A 21399-nucleotide genomic window follows, 5' to 3' on the forward strand; every position below is an offset into this window, starting at 1 on the left:
AACATGTCCGCTCCTTTCTCAAAGCCTTCCAAGTTGGCAGCCATCACCACATCCTGGGGCAGGGAGTTCCACAATAAGAACACAAGAAAAGCCCTGCTGGATGAGACCCAGGCCCATCAAGTCCAGCAGTCTGTTCACACAGTGGCCAACCAGGTGCCTCTAGGAAGCCCACAAGCAAGACGACTGCAGCAGCATTATCCTGCCTGTGTCCCACCGCACCCAAAATAATGGGCATACAGCCCTGATACAGGAGAGAATGGGTCTGCATCCATTTTTACTAGTAGCCATGAACATGCCCACTCCCCTCTTCAAGGCTTCCATGTTGGCAGCCATCACCACATCCTGGGGCAGGGATAGGGTTGCCAGGTCCCTCTTTGCCACCGGCGGGAGGTTTTGGGGGCGGAGCCTGAGGCGGGAGGGGCTTCAATGCCATAGAGTCCAATAGCCAAAGCGACCCCTTTTCTCCAGGGGAACGGAGCTCTATCGGCCGGAGATCAGTTGTGATGGCAGATCTCCGGATACTCCCTGGAGGTTGGCAACCCCAGGCAGGGAGTCCCACTATTTAACGATACTGATGGGGGTTCCCCACCCCCAGCCTCCTCCCCACACACCTAAACCCCTCCGTCTCTAGGGAGGCGCCCCGACGTGGGGGGGGGGTGTCGCCGCCGGCCGCCTTCGCCCTTCCCCGCCCGCCACCAACGAAGCCGGAGATGCGGAAACCGCTCCAAAGAGCCAGGCGGGCAGGCGAGGACAGCGGTTGCCACGGCAACCACCGAGCGACGCCGTGCGACGGAAGGAACGCGCCGGAAGTGAGGCCCAAGTACTGGCGGAAGGGGCACGCAAGGCGCTGCTCTGCTGGCGCCCGTCGTTTCCGGCCTCCTCCAGGGGTCTGCCACCATGAGGTCCTCCTGGCGTCCTCGGAGGTGCCTCCTGGTCGGGGAAGGGAACTTCTCCTTCTCTGCCGGGCTGTGCCAAGCGAGGGGCGGCGAGACTCACCTCATCGCTACCTGCTATGAGGGGGAAGAGGTCGCTTCCAGACAAACCCTGGCTAAAAGCAACATTCAGGATCTGAGGGAGAGAGGTGAAGGCCCCATCCCGCACACGCCTGCTGGCTGTGACACGTCTGACTGCTGGGCTTGGAAAGAAGGCCTTTCCTCTGGGACCAGTTGGAGAAAGGGCTGCTGGGTCACTGTTGGGGGAGGGGCCGTGGCTCAGTGGCAGAGCCTCTGCTTGGCATGCAGAAGGTCCCAGGTTCCATCCCCGGCATCTCCAGTTAAAGGGATCCACTAATAAGTGATGTGGAAGACCCCTTGCCTGAAACCCTAATCTGGATAGGCAATACTGACCTTTATAGACCAAAGGTCTGGTTCAGTATAAGGCAGCTTAAAGTAGGAAGCTGTGGCTCAGTGGTAGAACATCTGCTTGGCCACTGTGTGAACAGACTGCAGGACTTGATGGTCTGATCCAGCAGGGCCTTTCTTTATGTTCTCTCTGAACTCTCTCAGCCCCACCTACCTCACAAGGTGTCTGTTGGGGGAGAGGAAGGGAAGGAGATTGTAAACCTGTTTGATTCTCCTTATAAAGGTAGAGAAAGTCAGCATATAAAAACCAACTGTTCTTCTTCTTCATATCTTGATGCTATTTAAGTCTATTAAAATAAGTTGTGTGTGGATGGGTTCTTATTCGTTTAAGTAAGTCACCTTTTCCTCTTATACTTTCCAGGAGCTGAAGTTCACTTTGGTGTTGATTGCACAAAACTGAAGGAGCACTTTTTACCAGCAGAGAGGGATTTTGATTTCATTTATTTCAATTTCCCCCATTGTGGGAGAAAAGTTGGAGTGAAAAAGAACAAAGAGCTTCTGGCCAGGTTTTTCTGTAGGTAAGGACCAAGTAAAGTAATTTAGGGTGTTCTCTTCTGTTACCGGGTGTGTGTGAGAGAGCCTGTGGAGTTCATCATCATTCAGAACTTTGTTCACCTTCCCTCAATCTTTCTTCTCAAAAGAAGTTCTCAAAATGAGGCCATTAAGAACCAGGTTCCTCAAAGTGTGATAAATATTAAACACATCTGAATGTATTTGTTTTGCACAAACTTGTTCAAGTTAAATGTTTTATTTTGCACCTTTGTTTCAAACCTACTGTGGTTGACAGTTTTATCCAAGGAGTTGGTAGCAGATACTCAGTATGGTCAGGGAAGTATGTCTATGGATTTCAGGAGTGAAGGGGAAATATCTCTTCTATCTGGTGTGGGGACCTCCTTTTTACAGCTTTTTCAGTCTTCCCAGTTCTGGCCACTGCAAAGTACGCAATTGGAGCAAAGATTGCTGAGAGCCAATGAGAAAGTGCATGCGACCAGTTGTTTATTATCTGTTTTGATTCCCTGTTCTATCCATTGTTAAAATCTGTTGAGTTCCATAAACAGGCCAGGTAATCAACCAATCTTCTGAATAACTTATTTCCTCTCTTCCTGAAGTGTAACGGTTACATTCTTCTCCTCCTGCACCATTGTTTGTTTGTTTGTTTATTGAGTTTGTATCCTGCCCCTCTCCAGCAAGTTGGCTCAGGGCGGGTAACATCATTAAAATATAACATACAATCCAATAAACAATAAAAGCAGCAATTAAAAAGCAATACCGTGCCAAGGCTTCTTGGGATCAGACCAAGAATCTCGTGAACTGCTGCATTAGCCACGGGAGTATTCTGCTTCTCTCTTGGCTGTTTTGTTCCAGCTGTGCAGAGGTTCTGGCAGCGAAGGGAGAAGTCCACGTGGCCCTTTGTAGGGGACAGGGTGGCACCCCTGCAGACCAGCCAAGGAGGGAGTGGCACAACAGCTGGCAAGTGGTTGCTATGGCAGCAGAGGCTGGATTCATTCTGAACGACGTTCATCCATTTAACAGCAGGGATGTGCGTGGATATAAATGTACGGGCTACAGGTAAGGCACAGCTACTGCACGGCAGCTGATGGGACTCCAGATGTCCCTTTAGGGGTTGCCATAGTAACTCAAGTTTTATTATCTGCTCCCACCTCTTCAAATGCTTTTTGTTTTGAAGAGACCATATCCATGTTACTTAATCTGGAGAAATGCATATGTTTCTCCATCTGTTACTCGGATAGCATAAACCTGAAGATTCCTGCTATTTAAGATTATTTTTGTCCTGTGTAACAGAAACTATATTTTATACATACCACAGGTGCTTTGCCTCCAATTAAGTCATATGTAAATTTGGGTGAACGGGAAGATGATAGTAAACAACTAGAGAAACCTGCTTGGATTTTCGAGCAAGTTTCACATCTAACACCTGTGGTTTTCTCTCTACATGTGTAATTTTAAGTTTCTGTCAATTGTTTGCGCTGATTAAAATGGTCTGTTCTTTTACCTCAGAAAATTCTTGCATTACTTATATTTAGGAGCCAGGATAAATCTTTCTGTGTGGAAGGAGCTTTGAATCACATCTTCACCCGAAGTCTGCACCTTCCGCTTCCTAGACCTCTGATCTGTCAAACAGAACTGGAAGGCAAGTTGGTTTCCTTCTTGGTTCCGGAGATATTTCAAGATAAGATCAACAGGTTTGTAGCTGAATTTCTAAATCCTGTGAATTTAACCATGTATAGCATGGAAATCAGAAAGTCTTAAAATACACCCATCATGGTAGGCTCCAAGACATGTAACCGGATCCTACACATTTTGAATTGGATATAAGATGTTGATTTCAATGGGATTTACTTACAAAATTGCATGTTTAAATTTGCAGGTTAATCCTAGTCTGCGTAATCCGCCTTCAGTGTCAGTGAGAAAGGCAAACTATAAATAATTGACTAGTGACAATGCTTTCTTATTTTACTATTTTAAATAGGGATCTTCTGGATGTGGATTCAGAGCATCCTGTCAGAACAGTAAATGAAAAACTCCTTGAAGGTCTCGGCAAATCTTTTCCCATTCTGAAGGCGAGCCGTCCCCTTTCTTTGGTGTTCCAAGCCCCTGGCAATTTTTCTCTCCCCTTGGATGCCCTTTGGATGGTTCGTGTCGCTGAAAGAAGTCCAAATCCTGAGTCAGTGGCTGAGAAGAAGAATGTGAGGGATACAGAGACCTTTCCTTCTGAGTTTCCTGACTGGGATTGCACAGACCAAGGTAGCTTGAAAAACAGGAACTGGCTCTTAGGACAATATTATCTGAGACCTTCTCTTCTGTTTTTTCTTCCCACAGTAGTACCACAAACAGAGTTTCCTCCCAATACCCTCCTGGCGCTCAGTGGGCCTGTCTTTAGGAAATGCAGGATCTCTCCCCATGCTCTGCCCATTTTTCACGAGGCCCTCTTTATCTGTGTAGTTAATAAAGGTTTGGAAGATACGTGCACACAGCTTCTTGTGGAAAACCTTACGGCAACATTAAACCCTTGGCTCCTGGTTGCGGGTTTTAAATTGGCTTGCACAACGGATGAGCCAGATCCAGCTGAACTTGACGCCTTTGTGACTTCTGGACTGCAGCCCCATAAACTGAAATATTTAATCACTCTCAAACTTGATGCTTCCAATCCTGACCTGAAAGGTTGTTGTGTGGGGAGCATCGGCACAGTTCCCTGGTGGCCAACAAGCATTGATCAGGAAATCGTGTATGCTTCGTTGAACCTCGATCTTCTGGTCATGCATGTTTGCGGCATCTGCGACTGGCGAATCCTCTGGACCTCTGATGAGCGTTTCCTTAATCAGTTTTCAGGAGGGATATTGGACCGCTTCAAGAGCTTTTCACTCTATCCACCCTCCTACGTGCATGATCTCAGCTTCTGGGTAGCAGAACCGGAAAGATTTAATGAAACCCAGCTCCACACCATTGTCAGGGCCGTGTCTTGTGAATCAGTTGTGTCTATCCAACTGCTTGACAGGTTTCAGCACCCAGAGACGGCACAGACCAGCCTCTGTTATCGGTTCACTTACCAGTCTTGTGACAAAGCGCTGACTGGCCAGCAAGCGGCAGCGATGCAGATGAAGCTCAGGAATGAGATTGTGTGCTCCCTGCACGTGACTCTTAGGTAGTAGCTCCTTATCTTAACTTTCATCTCCACGGACTGGTTTAGCCAGTGCTTGAAAATGGGACCTGATGTGGAACATCTGGATCTTGCGTGGGAGAGGTCTTTCATGCTGGATGCTATGTCTGGACAAATGTATGCCTTTGGCAAAAGCTAAGTAGGCTTCAGTGGTGTGTACCTAGACTTTTGGTCTCTGCTGCTGAAAGTAAATATATTGTGTAAATTTATTTATTTAAAACATTTGTTAGCCGCCTTTCTACCTTGTGGAAATCAAGGTGGCTTACAATGTAAATAAAACAGCGATTCTAAAAAAATAAAAACCTAAAAGACCACAATTTAAGATCTCAATTAAGACTGTCAATAAATTAAAATTAAATTAGTCCAGTGAAGTTCTAAATAAAACTGTCTTCAACTGCCTCTTGAAGGCTGAAAGTGAGGGGCCCAGGTACACCTCCCTGGGGAGGTTGTTCCATAATCGTGGGGCTGCCACTGAAAAGGCCCTCTCTCACGTGCCCAGCAAGCAAGCTTCTTTAAGAAGTGGGATATTAATCCCCAGTCAGAAGCGAAAGCTTATCTCTGCTGCACTGTCAGCGGGTGCTTATTTATAAGATGCTGAGCTGTGGCCTTCCTTCCTAACTGCCTGTGACCTGAATTCAAGGGCTGAGCTTGTTTAGTCAGTAAAACTTTCTGCACTCTACTTGTACAATGATCTGTCTAGTGCAGTGCTGTGCCTTGAACATATGAAGCTGCCTTTTACTGAATCAGACTCTCGGTCCATCAAAGTCAGTATTGTTAACTCAGATGGGCAGCGGCTCTCCAGGGTCTCAGGTAGAGGTCTTTCACATCACCTACTTGAGGCAGCTTCATGTGTGTCATGGGGGGGGGGGCTGCAATGACCAGGGGAAGGTGTGTAATCGCCCACCTCCTTCTGCAAGCATAATGTGCTGTTAGCAACGTAGTTGCTTATACTGAACAGAAGCAAAGCTCCTGCCATTCATTTGCTTGACTAATCCATTTGCCTAATAAGCTGTTCTCGGTGCTGCACGCACCTGTAGGTGGCACAATGGGGAAAGAATGTGAGATGAAATCCAGGGCCATTTATAGCTGCCACCCTCACAGATGACCAAGTACTGCATTTTATTTTTAGAGAGGATTATAGCAGTTGTTACTCGGACTAAAGCGAGGGAGCGACTGGTGCAGGATCCCCAGCCTTCGTTGAATGGTTCCAGTCACCACTGGAAGAAGAGAAGGGGCCACTGCACTGTGGGCCAGGTGCCAGCCTGTCCTTGACCTGCCAATCAGTTTGGGCGGGCAGGAAGCTTGGATGAGAGCAGGTCTAATTTCAACCCCATCCAAGAGTTTTATCTGCGGTACCACCTGGTCCTGCTTTTGCACGCTTGATGCACAATTACATGTTTTCTAGTGAGCCTGTCTAGTACAGTTTAATCCCCTCCCTCCTTTAGTGAGCATAGGCTGGCCCAATGCACTTACAGCAAGATGTTCCACTGTAAGAGCAAGATGCTAGTCCAGTAGTACCTTCATCAGAGCTTTGACTCAAAAGCTTATACCCCCAAAATCTTGTTGGTCTCTAAGGTGCTATTGGACTTGAATCTGGCTTTTCTACCACAAACCAACACAGATACCCACGGGAAACTATGATCCACTATAGCTATTCTTGGTTGGGCACATTTTCACGCTGTTTGGATCATTTACTTGAAACACACAAAAGTCCATTTTTCTTGTGTTGGTGGGAAGGATCCCTGCATGAGGTATGCTCCAGTCTGCAATGACACCGAGTCACTTAGCGCAGTGAGGGTATACAAAATCCTGCCTTGGTGCGGGGCTGAAGTACATTAACTTCGGGTCATTCCAATACCCCAAATAGCCTGCAGCCACAGAGAAGCCCTTTATACAGTTTTAGGAATCCACTTTGTTTTGAGACACACTCTTGGTCCGCTTCTGAGCCGCAAGTTTCTAGTCATAGAATCATAGAGCTGGGAGAAACCACAAGGGTCATCTAAATCCAACCCCTTGCACAATGTAGGAAATTCACAACTACCTCTCCCCACTCCCCAGTGACCCCTACTCCATGCCCAGAAGATGGCAACAAAAACCCTCCAGGGTCCCTGGCCAATTTGGCCAGGAGGAAAATTGCTTCCTGACCCCAAAGGGCCAATTGGCATTACCCTGGGCATGGAGGAGAGGCCCATGAGAGCCAAACACTGACACAACCCTTCCTACCCTCCCTCAAAGAACCAGTATCAAAGAAGAAGAGTTGGTTTTTATATGCAGATTTTCTATACCTTTTAAGGAGAATCAAACCGGCTTACAATAGCCTTCCTTTACTCTCCCTACAACAGACACTTTGTGAGGTAAGTGGGACTGAGAGAGTTCGGAGAGAACTGTGACTAGCCCAAGGTCAGCCAGCAGGCTTCATGTGGAGGAGTGGGAAAACAAATCCAGTTCACTAGATTAGCCTCCGCCACTCACGTTGAGGAGTGGGGAATCAAACCTGGCTCTCCAGATTAGAGTCCACAGCTCCAAACGACTACACCATGCTGGCTCCCATTGCTGACAGATGGCCATCTAGCCACCATTTTACTTGTGGAGATCCATGCAAACTCTGTTATTCCACTCTTGTTTTGCAAGGGACGGTGCATTGGGGCTGAATCAGTTGATCCTTCTCGACCAAGCATGCTTTCATCTGCCCCGTTGCATGCCTCCTCCACCTTCCTAGTTCCTTTCCATCATTTGTTCTTCCATCTCTCCCTTGACATCAGTAGCGACTAATGAGAGCAGCAGGTAGACAAATTTATGTCGTCTGGAGATCAGTCGTTCTTCCGGGAGATCGCTCTCTTTTTTTAAAAAAAAAATGTTTATTTTTCTTCATTCAATATATCCATAAAAGACAATATAATAATAATAAAGTAAAAAACAAATATTATTCTAATTTAACAATCAAATGACTTCCCCCTCTCCCGTCTAAAATTAAATTGTATAATCTTTTGTTAACAGAACTAATCCCTATATTATTTTAATTTGTCTATTCTTGTCATATCCGACTTTATGAAATCAATACCTAATATAAAAGTTAACACAAAATATGAATAAGAGATTAGATCAATGAACATCCTTTAAATGGTCCCGTTAAAAAGTGATTTTCACAATACATTCTCCAAGCCTCCCATTCCCCCCCCCAAAATTGTTCATTATCGTTCTGATTTATCAAAGCTGTAAGTTTCGCCATTTCAGTCCATTCCAGCCCCTTTGTTCCTCCGGGAGATCTCCCGCCTCCACGGGGAGGTTGGCAACCGCACGCGCCGGCTCTCCGCATCCCAGTCCCCCTATTGCCTCTTGGAGGCAGGCGCAGGCCGCTCCACCACGCGCATGCGCTCACCCGCGCCCACACTTGCCATGGCGGCCGCTGGCTTCTAGCGGTGACGCGTCCCCGCCGGGCCCTGCAGGGGAGCCGGATTCCTGCTGCCCACACTCGGCATGGCGGCCAAGGGGGCCCGGCAGCGGCCTCGAGGAGGGGGCGGCGGGGAGGGGGCGGCGGCGGCGGCGCCCCCCCGGCAGCGAGAGGAGGCGCCCCCGCCGCCGGCCGCCGAGGAGGCCAAAGCCGAGTAGGTGGCAGGTCGATGGGGGGGGGGAGGAATGAATGGGGAGGCATGAGGTGGCCGCGGGGGAGGGGCGCTGGGTCTGTGGGCCGCCTGAGGTAAATGGGGGCTGGGGGGAGGGGCCGGGAGGGGCCGCCTGAGGTAAATGGGGGCTGGGGGGAGGGGCCCCGGGGCCTTCCCCCCTGAGCGGTGTGGGGGGCATGGCTGGGCTGGGGCTCGTTTTCAAGGGGGGAGGCGTCAGTGGCGCCTGTGGAGAACAAGGGGGAGGTGAGCGGTCAGTCATAGAATCATAGAGCTGGAAGGGGCCACCAGGGTCATCTAGTCCAGCCCCCTGCACAGTGCAGGGAATTCCAAAATACCCCCCCCACACACATACCCAGTGACCCCCCACTCCATGCCCAGAAGATGGGGGGGGGGGAACCCTCAAGGATCCCTGGCCAGTCTGGCCTGGAGGAAAATTGCTTCCTGACCCCAAAGTGGCGATCGGCATTACCCTGGGCATGTAAGAGGGGGCCATGAGAGCTGAGCACTGACTCATCCCTTCCTGCCCTCCCTCTCATGATCTGCCTAAGTTGACAGAATCAGCATTGCGGGCAGATGGCCATCTAGCCTCTGCTTAAAAACAGAGCAGCCAGAGAATCATAGAGTTGGAAGGGACCACCAGGGTCATCTAGTCCAACCCCCTGCACAATGCAGGAAATTCACAACTACCTCCCCCCCCACACACACACAGTGACCCCTACTCCATGCCCAGAAGATGGCTAAGATGCTCTCCCTCCCATGATCTGCCTGAGATCATAGACTCAGCATTGCTGACAGATGGCCATCTAGCCTCTGCTTAAAAACCTCCAGGGAAGGAGAGCTCACCACCTCCCGAGGAAGCCTGTTCCACTGAGGAACCGCTCTAACTGTTAGAAAATTCTTTCTAAATTGCATTTTTTGGTGCATGTTCTGTGTCCTGTTTCATTGTGGCACGTCATACCATGTGTGTGCGTATGGGGGTATGTTAGTGTACTGTAATGACAATGTCGCTTGTTGCGAGGTTGCAAAGAATTAGGGACTGAGGTCTAGAGCAAAGCTTAAACTGTGGGTCGCGTAACTGTAGTGGTTAGGAGCGGTGGACCGGATTTGATTCCCCACTCCTCCATATGAGCGGCGGACGTTAATCTGGTGAACCGGGTTGGTTTCCCCACCCCTACACATGAAGCCTGCTGGGCTAGTCACTGCTCTCTCAGCCTCACCTACCTCACAAGGTGCCTGTTGTGGGGAGGGGAAGGGAAAGTGATTGTAAGCCTGTTCAATTCGCCTTAAAAAGGCAGAGAAAATTGGCATATAAAAACCAACTCTTCTCTTCTTCCATTTCATCCTCACAACAACTCTGTGAGGTAGGTGTGGCTGAGAGTCTGACCAGCTCAAGGTCACCTAGCAAGCTTCCATGGCAGAGTAGGGATTTGAACTTGGATCTCTCAAACCTTTGTCCTTCACTCTAACCATTAATTCACCCAGCAGGTTGTCATTTTACCTGCCGCTGCAGAGGTGTATTTGAAGTTGTTGATAACTCATTGTGGAACAGCTATATTTTTACAGTATATCTTTTAACAGAACCTCCCATCACCTTTTGAATAAAAGTGACTGCAGAGTAAACCTATCTGACATACAGTGGGCAAAATGCAGACACAAAAGGGAGGATGGAGGGAGTTGAAAGTGATCCCTGGTGTGTAAGAGCATCTACATTATGGAATAGGCAGGTTGGTACCAAGGCCCAATCCTGTGTCTTGAATAGAGCAATTGTGGGTTGGCCTCAATTCCCATGCACTTTCTCATAGGGAAATAGGGGGAACTATTTGGCCTGTTGAGAAACCCACAAGTGTACGTGTAGGTTTTCCCAGTGTGCCAAATAGCACCCCTGATTCTTTCAGGGTACGGAAATTGTGCAGGGGAGAGTGCTGTGAAACCCCTTTTCTGTCTCACAATCGTTATCCAGATTGGGTACCACGTGGGCAGGAATTGAGGAAAACCCACAACTCACATCCAGATGACCCACAGAATACAGAGTGGGGGTCCTGGACCCAATCTGTGTGCTCTGGTTCTAGTCAGGATGTTTTGAAGGGAATTGGCTCACAAAAGCATTCACTGGTTAGTTGTGTAGCAGCGGCAATTCTGAAATCAGTATCTGTCTACTAATATTAAACTGTTTGGATTTATCTACCATGGACATGATGTAGATATGCAGGACAGTCCCAGGGATGGTAGCTGAAGGTTTTAGAACGTACATGTCAGTCTTTCTGAGCAAGTCCAGATGTTCAGAAGTGCTCCATTTAAAATCTGGAGCGATTTCCTGAGCTTCTCTGTTCATTCACCTTATATGTCAACTGGGCTAACACCTTTGTCTTGTGACTCTTTGTCAGGGTGTCTGGGAGCAAAGCAGGACATGTGTGGGCCCCGGAAGGATCTACAGCTTTCAAGTGTCTGATCTCAGCCAGGTTTTGCGCTGCCCTGCTGAGTAACATCTCTGACTGCGACGAGACGTTTAACTACTGGGAACCTGTGAGTGGCTTTCTTTCCTGGACTAAAATGTCCTGTTGAGGTTATGAATGGATAGATTTGAACCCAGATTATGACTGGCACATGGTCTTGGGAATAGTTCGGTGTGGGAGCATGGTCCTGCAGACACTTATTTCCTTGGTCATTGCCAAAGTTCTTGTAAATCTAGCTCAAAACTTGGCCTGTAACTGGCGTAGCATTCCAAGCTTAACTCTGTGTACATAAGAATGTAAGAAAAGCCCTGCTGGATCAGACCAAGGTCCATCAAGTCCAGCAGTCTGTTCACATGGGGGCCAACCAGGTTTGTCTCTCTGTGTGTGTGTATTAAGCTAAAGCAGGGCGCCCAGTGTGGTGCCCGTGCACGCCATGGTGCCTGCTGCCTCCTTTCCTGGCATCTGCCAAGTGTTTTTAGAAAGTTTTTAGAAAGCAGCAAGGCTTCTGATTGGCTATTGAAGATGATTGTCTGTGCAGATTTTTAAAAATGGTGCTTTGGCAGCAGCTGTCTCCACAGCACAAGGATCTTCACTGTGAGGTCAGCTGCAGCATCCATCGTATGGCTGGCTCCACCCGCCTCCTGCAGCAGCCATTTTGTGGCTGCACCCACCACACTGTCATAACTCCAAATGTGCCCACAGGCTCAAAATGGTTGTGGACTCCTGAGCTAAATCATACCACCTTCTGACTTGTGTTTACATTGGGTTCCTCTAGACACACTACCTCGTCTATGGCAAAGGCTTCCAGACTTGGGAATATTCTCCTGTCTACTCCATCCGCTCCTACGCTTATTTGTGGCTGCATGCCTTGCCAGCCGTGTTCCATGCCAGAGTTCTGCAAACGAACAAGGTAACGTGCATCCTCAGACTTCTCCCGCAAGGAATTTTTCTGTCCTACTTTACACAGAAGGAACAAGCTTTTTTTGCAGGAGAGAATCTGGCCAATTGAGTTTTCTGGCTGGTGGTTCTGAGTTCTGACATGGCCGATCCTCAGCATATCTCGGCCCCTGAAATTCATGATTGTCTTAATAACTCATGAGACTTGAAAGCCATAGCAACCTTGGGGTGATTCTTGTTGCACTCTGCTTCACTTCTTTGTTTACAGCCACCGAGACTCATAGTCTACTTCCTGTTCCATCACAAGTTGAACACTTCCCCTATAATTGCGACAGGAGACTGATGGTTGAACCAGTTGAATCAAACACTCAGCATAGTTGCAAGCAGCCTTAAGTTGTGCTCAGTAGCTAGTGTTTCCCCCCCCCTGGTGGGTAGCCGTGTTGGTCTACAGTAGAAGAGGCAAGATTCGAGTCCAGCAGCACCTTAATGACCAACGAGATTTCCAGGTAGTCGGGTGCGACTTAACGGCACTTTACACACACACACAAGCTCTCAAGACTCAAAGCTTATGCCTTGGAATTCTTATTGGTCTTTAAGATGCTACTGGATTTGAATAATTTCTTTCCTGTGTTTGTTTCGGCTTTATAAGGACTTACCAGTAGGCTGAGAAGGGTGGGTTTGGCTGTTCCTAACAGCATTGTCACTGTTTTTCCCAGGTCCTCATCTTCTACTTTGTCCGCTGCCTCTTGGCCTTCCTGAGCTGTGTTTGTGAACTCTACTTTTATAAGTGAGTACAGAAAATGCTTCCTCTGCATACCTTTTGGTGTGTATCACTGTCAAAGTTTTTTTCAATGCGTGCCCTAGTACACAACCGGGGTGTGTACAGATACATGAATGTTTTTGCTATATATATATGTGTTCTTTTATAAATTACCTTGAAGCCCTGATTCAGTTAGAAATCAAAATAAGAAATCCATAAGCATTTACCCCTCTTGCATTGACTGGTGGAGGCTATAAGAAGTTGCTTTATACTACCTCCAACTCCTCTGGCTGGCAGTGGCCCTTGAGAGTGTGAGGTCCAAGGAGGGTCTCCTGACAACTGTAATTTGAGACCCTTTAACTCAGGGGCGGGGGTCTTCAGCCCAAAGGTTGTGACACCCAGGTGTGTAGGGGACCTAAAAGCCCTTAGAGAGAGCAACCATTTGTGTTGCTTTCAGGAAGCATCTGTTGTTAGTGTGCCTGCATAGAAAGAGCAAGGGTGACATGCCCTCTTGCTCTCTTTGCAGCAACTAGGACGGTGAGGTGAGGTCACCCAGAGGATTGGAGAGAGCAGTGGTGGCTTGGTGGTAGAACAGACTTGGAATGCAAAAGGTCCCAAGTTCAATCCCCACCATCTCCAGTTAAAAGGATCAGATAGTGGGTGATTAGAAAAACCTCTGCCTGAGACTCTGGAGAGCTTTTTCCAGCCTGAGTAGACAGGACTCAGCGTGGTGTAGTGGTTAAGAGCAGTGGTTTGGATCAGCAGACTCTGATCTGGAGAGCCGGATTTCATTCCTCACTCCTCCACATGAAGGGCGGACTCTAATCTGGTGAACTGGGTTGGTTGCCCCACTCCTACACATGAAGCCAGCTGGGTGACCATGGGCTAGTCACACTCTCTCAGCCTCCCAGGATGTCTGTTGTGGGGAAAGAAGGGAAGGTGATTGTAAGCCAGTTTGTTTCTTCCTTAAGAGGTGAAGAAAGTCGGCATATAACAACCAACTCTTCTCCTTCTTCTCCTTCTACTGGCCTTGATAGACCAAGGGTCCGATTCAGTAGAAGGCACCTTCCTTTCCAGTACAGTCAGGACTCCTTCTGTTCCTGCCCTGTGACTATGATATCATGTTACTTCCTGTCACATGCTTGCAGGCCAGTGGGTCCCACGCAATTGCCTGGGAGTTAAAGGTAGGTCCCGAATTTGGGAAGGTTGAAGACCACTGCTTTAACTGTAGATGCCGGGGACTGAACCTGGCACCTTCCGCCTGCAAAGCAGTTGCTCTGCACGAGCTGCAGCCTCTTTCAAAAACAAACGTGCTTTTATCCTGAATCAGACCACTGGCCCCTCTGGCTTGGTAATGCCTGCAGCACCATGAGTTCCCAGCTGCGTGTGCCATTGATTCCTCTGAGCACTGACGCTCCCTCATGCTTTTCCCTCTGCTCCTCCAGGACGGTGTGCAAGAAGTTTGGGCTGCACGTGAGCCGTCTAATGCTGGCTTTCTTGGTCCTCAGCACAGGCATGTTCTGCTCAGCAGCCGGTAAGCAAAGAAGTGAACGGGTGGGTTGGGGCTAATCTGATCTTGGACATTTGATGTCAAAAGGAGATTTGGGCAGGATTTCCTTTGATTTGGCGCATTAGAAGAGCCCTCCTAGATCAGTGGTCCATCTAGTCCAGCATCTGTCTCACACGGGGCCAACCTGTTCCTCTGGAGGTCCGACAACAGGTATAGAGGCCAAGGCCTTTCCCTGATGGTGCCTCCTGGCACTGGTATTCAGAGGTTGACTGCCTCTGAACATGGAGGTTCCCTTTAGTCACCATGGCTAGTAGCCACTGATAGATCTGTCTTCCATGAAGCTGTCTAATCCGCATTTGAAGCTGTCTGTGCCTTTGGCTATCACTACATCCTCTGGCAGCAAATTCCACATTTTGATCACTCATTGTGTAAAGAAGTATTTCCTTTTGTCCATCCTGAATCTTCTGCCCATCAACTTTGTTGGGTGCCGCTGAGTTCTGGTATTTTGGGGAGAGGGAGAAAAAAGTTCTCCGTCCACTCTACCCAACGCATAATTTTACAGATCTCTATCATGTTGTCGTCTCTACTCTAAACTGAAAAATTTTGGCACAGTAGAAACGCAGAAGCCCTTCAGCTTGATTACCAGGAGGTTTCGTAGTTTGTGGGAGAAGGAGGAAAAAATCTGCACAGATCTTCCATTTTAGTTGTGGTTGGTTCCTTCCTTGCTCCCCCTACATCTTAGGGCAAAGAAAGAGATTCAGAAACAGGCCCTGTTCATCTAAAACATTTGCAGGGAGTGGGATCGCCGGTCTTCAGTGGGCTGCTTCCGAGACACCGTTGCCAATATGTAGGTTTTTAGGGTTTCCAGTGGTCCTTGTGCAATGCTGAACAGCCCTCTCCTCCTGTGCTGAGTTGTGTTGTAGAGCCAGCATGGTGTAGTAGTTAAGAGCGGCACACTAATCTGGAAAATCGGGTTTGATTCCCCACTCCTCGACAGAAGCCTGCTGGGTGACCTTGGGCAAGTCATGGTTCTCTCCGAACTCTCTCAGCCCCACCTGCTTCACAAGGTGTCTCTTGTGGGGAGGGGAAGGGAAGGAGATTGTAAGGAAAGTAGATTCCTTAAAAGGTAGAGAAAAGCGGGGTATAAAAACCAACTCTTCTTCTCCTTCTTCTGCACCAGTGTGGTGTAGTGGTTAAGAGCGGTGGTTTGGAGCAGTGGACTCTGATCTGGAGAACCAGGTTTGATTCCCCACTCCTACACACGAAGCCTGCTGGGTGACCTTGGGCAAGTTACAGTTCTCTCAGCCCCACCAAGCTCACAGGGTGTCTGTTGTGGGGAAGAGAAGGGAAGGGGATTGTAAGCCGGTTTGATTCTTCCTTAAGTGGTAGAGAAAGTTGGCATATAAAAACCAACTCTTCTTCTTTGCCTGGCAGAGAGGCTTGATTTTGCCCTCTGTCGTCTGCAAGGGGGTGTGACCGCTTTCCTCTTTCTCCCAGATCCTGACCCTTTGACTGCTTTTGCTTCGCAGCCTTTCTCCCCAGCAGCTTCTGCATGTACAGCACAGTAGTAGCCATGACTGGGTGGTACATGGATAAGATCTCTCTGGCAGTGATGGGAGTGGCTGCTGGAGCCATCGTGGGCTGGCCCTTCAGTGCGGCACTCGGGTAAGCAATGGGGGCGGGGAGGGTGTGTGCGCGCGCCTGGGGGTATCCCATGTCCTGTTGCTTGGACTGGGCATGAGACGGCCAGATAGGTGGAGGGGAAAGGCACCAGTGTCCCTCCTGGGTGGATTAGCTCAATTATTGCACATTGATTGGGGATCTAAATTTTGTAAATAAAGCAATTGCCTGCATGAGGCTGGCTGTGCGCGGGATGTAGCTGTGGAGTAACTCCTCTTTAGAGAGGCTTGAATTTTGTATTTCAGAGAGTGGTTTGAGTTCTCTGCACATGCTGTGAGGCCTGGCCAGCTTGTTAGGAATCTTTTACCACATGTTTTTCTAACCTTCACGGTTGCAGAGGAAAGTGCAAGGAAGTGTGGGCGGTATCTTTGAGATGACAGTGCTGAGGCTGTAGCTGGCAGAGTCATGCAACACTTTGTCGAGTGTTTTTCAAGCTCATTGCATGCTTTGCATGATTCCAAGAAAGAGCTTTCAAGGATTGCCAGTGCAAACTCTGCCTTAAAAGGGGCTAAGCAGATTTTAAGCAGCAGTAACATTTCCCAAAAAAACAGACGAGGTGCAGAAGGAACAGCTGGAAGCTCTTTCCCGGCTATTCTCCCACTACAAGGAGTTTCCTTTGGTTGGAGGAGGGAGACATAAAGCCTGTCTTTGGTGCTTCCTCCCATAAACAGCTGGATTCAAGTCCAGTGGCACCTTAGAGACTAATAAGATTTTTTGGGTATAAGTTTTCGAGAGTCAAAGCTCCCTTCGTTAGATACCTGACAATAGGAGCTTTGACTCTCGAAAGCTCACACCCTGAAAATCTTATTGGCCTCTAAGGTGCTCCTGGGAGGGGAATGTGGCTCAGTGGCAGAGCATCTGCTTGGCATGCAGAAGGTCCCAGGTTCAATCCCCGGCATCTCCAGTTAAAGGGACCAGGAAAGTAGGTGATGGGAAAGACCGCTACCTGAGACCCTGGAGAGCCGCTGCCAATCTGAGTAGACAATACTGACTGTGATGGACCAAGGGTCTGATTCAGTAGAAGGCAGCTTCATGTGACTTGAACCCAGCTATTCCACTTCAAACCAACACGGCTCCCCTGTGAAACTATGATCCCATAAAACATCTCTCTGGTGTTTTGCTTACTAGGCTTCCAATTGCCTTTGACTTCCTGATACTCAAGGGAAGATGGAGGAGCTTTCTGAAGTGGTCCCTTGTGGCCTTGGTGGTTTTCCTGGTGAGTTTCCCAAACTGGCTGTGGCTGAAGAGGGAGGAGTGTGAGGATCTGCCTTCCTCATCTTTCACATGAACCGGTATCACACACTTCTGTGTGGAGAGACTCTTTCTCCCATTGTACTGTTCATGCAGCTTGAGCCAGCGTGGTGTGGTGGTTTGGAGCAGTGGACTCTGATCTGGAGAACCGGGTTTTGATTCCCAGCTCCTCCACATGAGCGGCGGACGCTAATCTGGTGAACTGGATTTGTTTCCCCACTCCTACACATGAAGCCAGCTGGGTGATCTTGGGCTAGTCACAGCTCTCTTGGAGCTCTCTCAGCCCCACCTACCTCACAGGGTGTGTCTGTTATGGGGCGGGGAAGGGAAGGTGATTGTAAGCCAGTTTGAATCTTCCTTAAGTGGTAGAGAAAGTCGGCATATAAAAACCAATTCTTCTTCTACTCCTTGTGTCTTGGGAAACATGCCTCACAAGTTAGTTGGTGCTCATTGAAAACAGGAGAGGATATCCCACATTTCTATACTCTGCTTTCTAGATAGGGACTGAAGTGCTTGAGGAAATGGGTTCAGATGGGACAGTTCAGAAGTAGGAAATGGTTCCTTTTTCCCCACTCAGTGAAAATTGAACTGGAGTTTTAAAAGAGTCTAGGTATGTTCATACAGGTGAGCTGGCATTCTTGGTAGTTATTGTGGAACCACCCTGACCTGGATGGCCCAGGCTAGCCCAATCGTGTCAGATCTCGGAAGCTAAGGAGGTTCGACCCTGGCTAGTATTCGGATGGGAGGCCACCAAGGAAGTCCAGGGTCGCTACAAAGAGGCAGGCAATGGCAAGCCACTTCTGTTCATTTCTTGACCTGACTTAGATGGCCCAGGCTAGCACAGTCTCATCAGATCTCGGAAGCTAAGTAGGGTCTGTCCTGGTTAGTACTTGGAAAAGAGATCATCAAGGAATACGAGAGTCTCTGCTCAGAGGCAGGCAATGGCAAACCACCTTCTTCGTTCATCTCTTGCCTTGATAACCTTACAGGGTCACCATAAGTTGCTTGCGACTTGACGGCAAAAAAAACAAAAAACACCTTGAGTACTGCAAGGCAGAAAGGTAGCTAATAAAGGTTTTAAATAAATAAAATAACTTCATATTACAAGGCAAAGGGAGTTAACCTGTTTCAGGGATTCCAGGTTTGGCAGCAGTCCCACATCCAACATAAATTACAGTTCTGTAATATGTTCTGACCAGTGTGCTTCTTTTTTGGGCTTTACAGACAGAGAGAATTCAAATGCTGCTCTTAGTCTGCGAAATTGCCCAAAGCGCAACAGAACTTATAAACTCTGTACTGCTTGTTGAAGGTACCCCTCGTGGCGGTTGACAGCTATCACTACGGGAAGCTGGTGATTGCTCCTCTCAACATTGTCCTGTATAACGTCTTCACGCCGCACGGACCGGATCTTTATGGTGAGCGTTCCCGGCAATTATCGGATGTGCTTTGTGGAGGGTGGGGAGGTTCCCCTGGGGCTTGTTGTGGTGTGAGACCAGCACACGATACTGGCTGGCCCGGTGAATTTAGCCTCTGCAAGCAGCTGTACTGTGTGATCCTTAGTTGCATCCTAACAGTCTTGTGGGTAGACCCCTTGGATTTTGTGCACCTTCATTTGCACCTTAAAAAATAAGGCCAGCTAAAGTAACTGCTTGAGTGACTTAGGGGGCGGGGGCTCAGAGGATTTCCAAACACACTGTCCATTTCGTACCTCTGTACTAAGCCAGAAACACAAAAGAGAAGCATGCTGGGAAAAGACGCCCCTTGCAGGCTCAGTGTCTATTTCTACCATGCTCTCCTGAATCTGTCCAGTGAGAATGGAGGAATGCAAGATGTTGGGAGCGCATGGGCTGCGGTGGTAGGATTCACGCTGGAGACACATCCCCCCCCCCCGAAATCATTGTAGGGGTCTTCTTCAAGGAGGATGTCTCTCTTGCTGAGCAGCCCCACAGCCTTGTTCGCTTGCTGAGAGGTGTCTCTGCTGCGTCAAGATCCTTCGCTACCTGGATTGTTCCTCTGTACAGAACTGTTGGATGTCGGGTCAGACCATGGTTCCATCTAGCCCAGTCTTGCTTCTGTGGTTTTCCTTTGCTTAGAGCCCCCCTCCCCACCCATGCTCTACACGGATGGCATTTCCTATGTGTGTGGCCTTTGGCATAAGAACATAAGAAAAGCCCTACTGGATCAGACCGAGGCCCATTAAGTCCAGCAGTCTGTTCACACAGTGGCCAATCAGGTGCCTCTAGGAAGCCCACAAGCAAGACAACTGCAGCAGCATTGTCCTGCCTGTGTTCCACAGCACCTGATATAACAGGCCTGCTCCTCTGATCCTGAGCCACTTGGCGCTTGTCCTTCTGAGCGTCCTTGGTCCCTGTGCAGCGAGCCTCAAATGCATCGCAGTAAGTCCTGGGAGGCTCTCTGCTGTCATCAGCGCAGTCAGCCTGACCTTTCCTCATCTTGTGCGTGAGCATGAGCTGGCTCCTCCACACTGTCCTCCGGGGACCAGTGAAATTCCAAAATCATTCAGAATGACGCTTGTGTAACGTCTCCCAGCTAACGAAGGAGCCGCTTGAATGCCGCCTCGCCTGGAAAGACGTTGGCTGCTGAGCCTTGAGCATGCCTTCTGATGCTGATGCCCGCTTGCGAGGATGACTCATGGATGGGCAGGTTCTGCCGCTCTCTGCTTCGGAGCCGGCTGGGTGTGCAACACCTGCTCAGGCTCAGAATATGGCACACCAAGGAATTTTCTCAATTCAACCTCCTTGTTACTTTGCAGAAGAGTTCTGGGTTGTTTGTGCAAGGGGGGGGGGAAATAGATTTTTTGTATAGAGTAAAATGTATAGAGTAAAACATGCGTGATTGTGTGGCTCAATTCTCCATGCTGAACTTGGCTTTCTTTGGCAAGGAGTTAAAAAGACGACGATAGAAGAATTACCGAAGATGTGGTCTTGGTTTTGTCATGTACCAGGAGAAAGCCCCATCACTGGAGGCCCAGACAAAAGCAGGAGGCAATTTTCATAAAACCACTTTTCTTGGAGTGCCTGACTTTGGCTCTTAGGATGTGCTTGTCCGCCTGATTTCTGCTGTTCTGGTAGCTTGCTGTAGACTGTTGTTTCCGCCTTACCTGCATGCTAGTGTGCTCGGCCCTGCACGTGGGGAGAAATCGGGCTGGCTTCTACACAAGAAGTTCATGAGCCGTATGGAACAAATTAAATGGGGAGGGAGCTGAATGTTGGTGGGGGGGGGGTCGGGTTCACAAGGCCTCCCCCCAACCAGCTGCCGGGTGACTCTTTGCGAATCGGGGCGGGAGAAACTTGAGCGCCTTTGTTCCCAGCGTGCTTTTTATAGCTCCGTGTACGCAACGCAGCATCACCCAAGAACTATTCTAATCCCCTGAACATCCAGCGCTTCTAAATCAGGAACACGCCGTTGCCAAAAATGAATGGGGTGGGGAAGAGCTGCAGAGAAGGGGCGGAAGAACCCGTCGTTAGCAGGGCGGGGGGGGTGTGTGAGCCGGTGCCAGCCGTGAGCCCCACGATGACTGTGCCAGCTACCGTGGCAGACCCGGTCCCAGTGCCAGGGCTTGTTGCTAGGCAACTGCTAGCCTCGCTTTCCATCTCTTTCAGGTTTGGGAGCAGGTGTCCCAGCGCCTCGCTGGATGCCAGCAAGAGAGCACGCAAGGACAATGGTGGGGTAGAACTTCAGGCCCAGTATGCCCCACCTGGGAGGGATCTTGGCTTCAGGGATCTTCAAGAAGAAAATGAACCTTCTCCCCAGGGCTGGTACCAACCCAGCTCTTGATCTAAGTCTGAATGGCTCTGTGCAGTAAGGGGGTTGAATAAGGAATAAGAGAGGGCAGCAACAGAGGGCTTTGGAACTAGGGTTGCCAGCCTCCAGGTGAGGGCTGGAGATCTCCCAGATTTACAACTGATCTTCAGACTACAGAGATCAGAGAGCCAGCATGGTGTAGTGGTTAAGAGTTGAGGACTCTAATCTGGAGAACTGGGTTCAATTCCCCATTCCTTCACATGAGCAGCAGACTCTGATCTGGGGAACTGGGTGACCTTGGGCCAGTCACAGTTCTCTCCGAACTCTCTCAGCCCTTCCTACCTCACAAGGTGCCTGTTGTGGGAAGAAGAAGAAGAGTTGGTTTTTATATGCTGACTTTCTCTACCACTTAAGGGAGAC

The 21399-nt window shown here is 49.0% G+C and overlaps 2 protein-coding genes across 2 annotated transcripts in view; both read left to right on the top strand.

Moving 5' to 3' along the window:
• The first annotated feature begins 710 nt into the window (after window positions 1-710).
• FDXACB1 (ferredoxin-fold anticodon binding domain containing 1) lies at window positions 711-5029 on the top strand. The gene is made up of 6 exons (XM_056860848.1): window positions 711-809; window positions 886-1081; window positions 1723-1879; window positions 2727-2930; window positions 3407-3565; window positions 3853-5029. The coding sequence occupies exons 1-6, from the start codon at window positions 711-713 to the stop codon at window positions 5027-5029; spliced, it is 1992 nt and encodes a 663-aa protein (XP_056716826.1).
• Window positions 5030-8517: 3488 nt separating this feature from the next.
• Window positions 8518-21399, top strand: part of ALG9 (ALG9 alpha-1,2-mannosyltransferase) — a 29379-nt gene continuing 16497 nt past the window's right edge. The window contains exons 1-8 of the mRNA XM_056860226.1: window positions 8518-8645; window positions 11048-11186; window positions 11892-12026; window positions 12730-12800; window positions 14219-14307; window positions 15813-15948; window positions 17092-17179; window positions 18524-18629. Of these exons, the coding sequence (XP_056716204.1) occupies window positions 8518-8645; window positions 11048-11186; window positions 11892-12026; window positions 12730-12800; window positions 14219-14307; window positions 15813-15948; window positions 17092-17179; window positions 18524-18629 (892 nt within the window). The remainder of the gene's footprint in view (window positions 8646-11047; window positions 11187-11891; window positions 12027-12729; window positions 12801-14218; window positions 14308-15812; window positions 15949-17091; window positions 17180-18523; window positions 18630-21399) is intronic.

The sequence above is a fragment of the Euleptes europaea genome, chromosome 14, assembly GCF_029931775.1.
Source record: "Euleptes europaea isolate rEulEur1 chromosome 14, rEulEur1.hap1, whole genome shotgun sequence".
NCBI lineage: Eukaryota > Metazoa > Chordata > Lepidosauria > Squamata > Sphaerodactylidae > Euleptes > Euleptes europaea.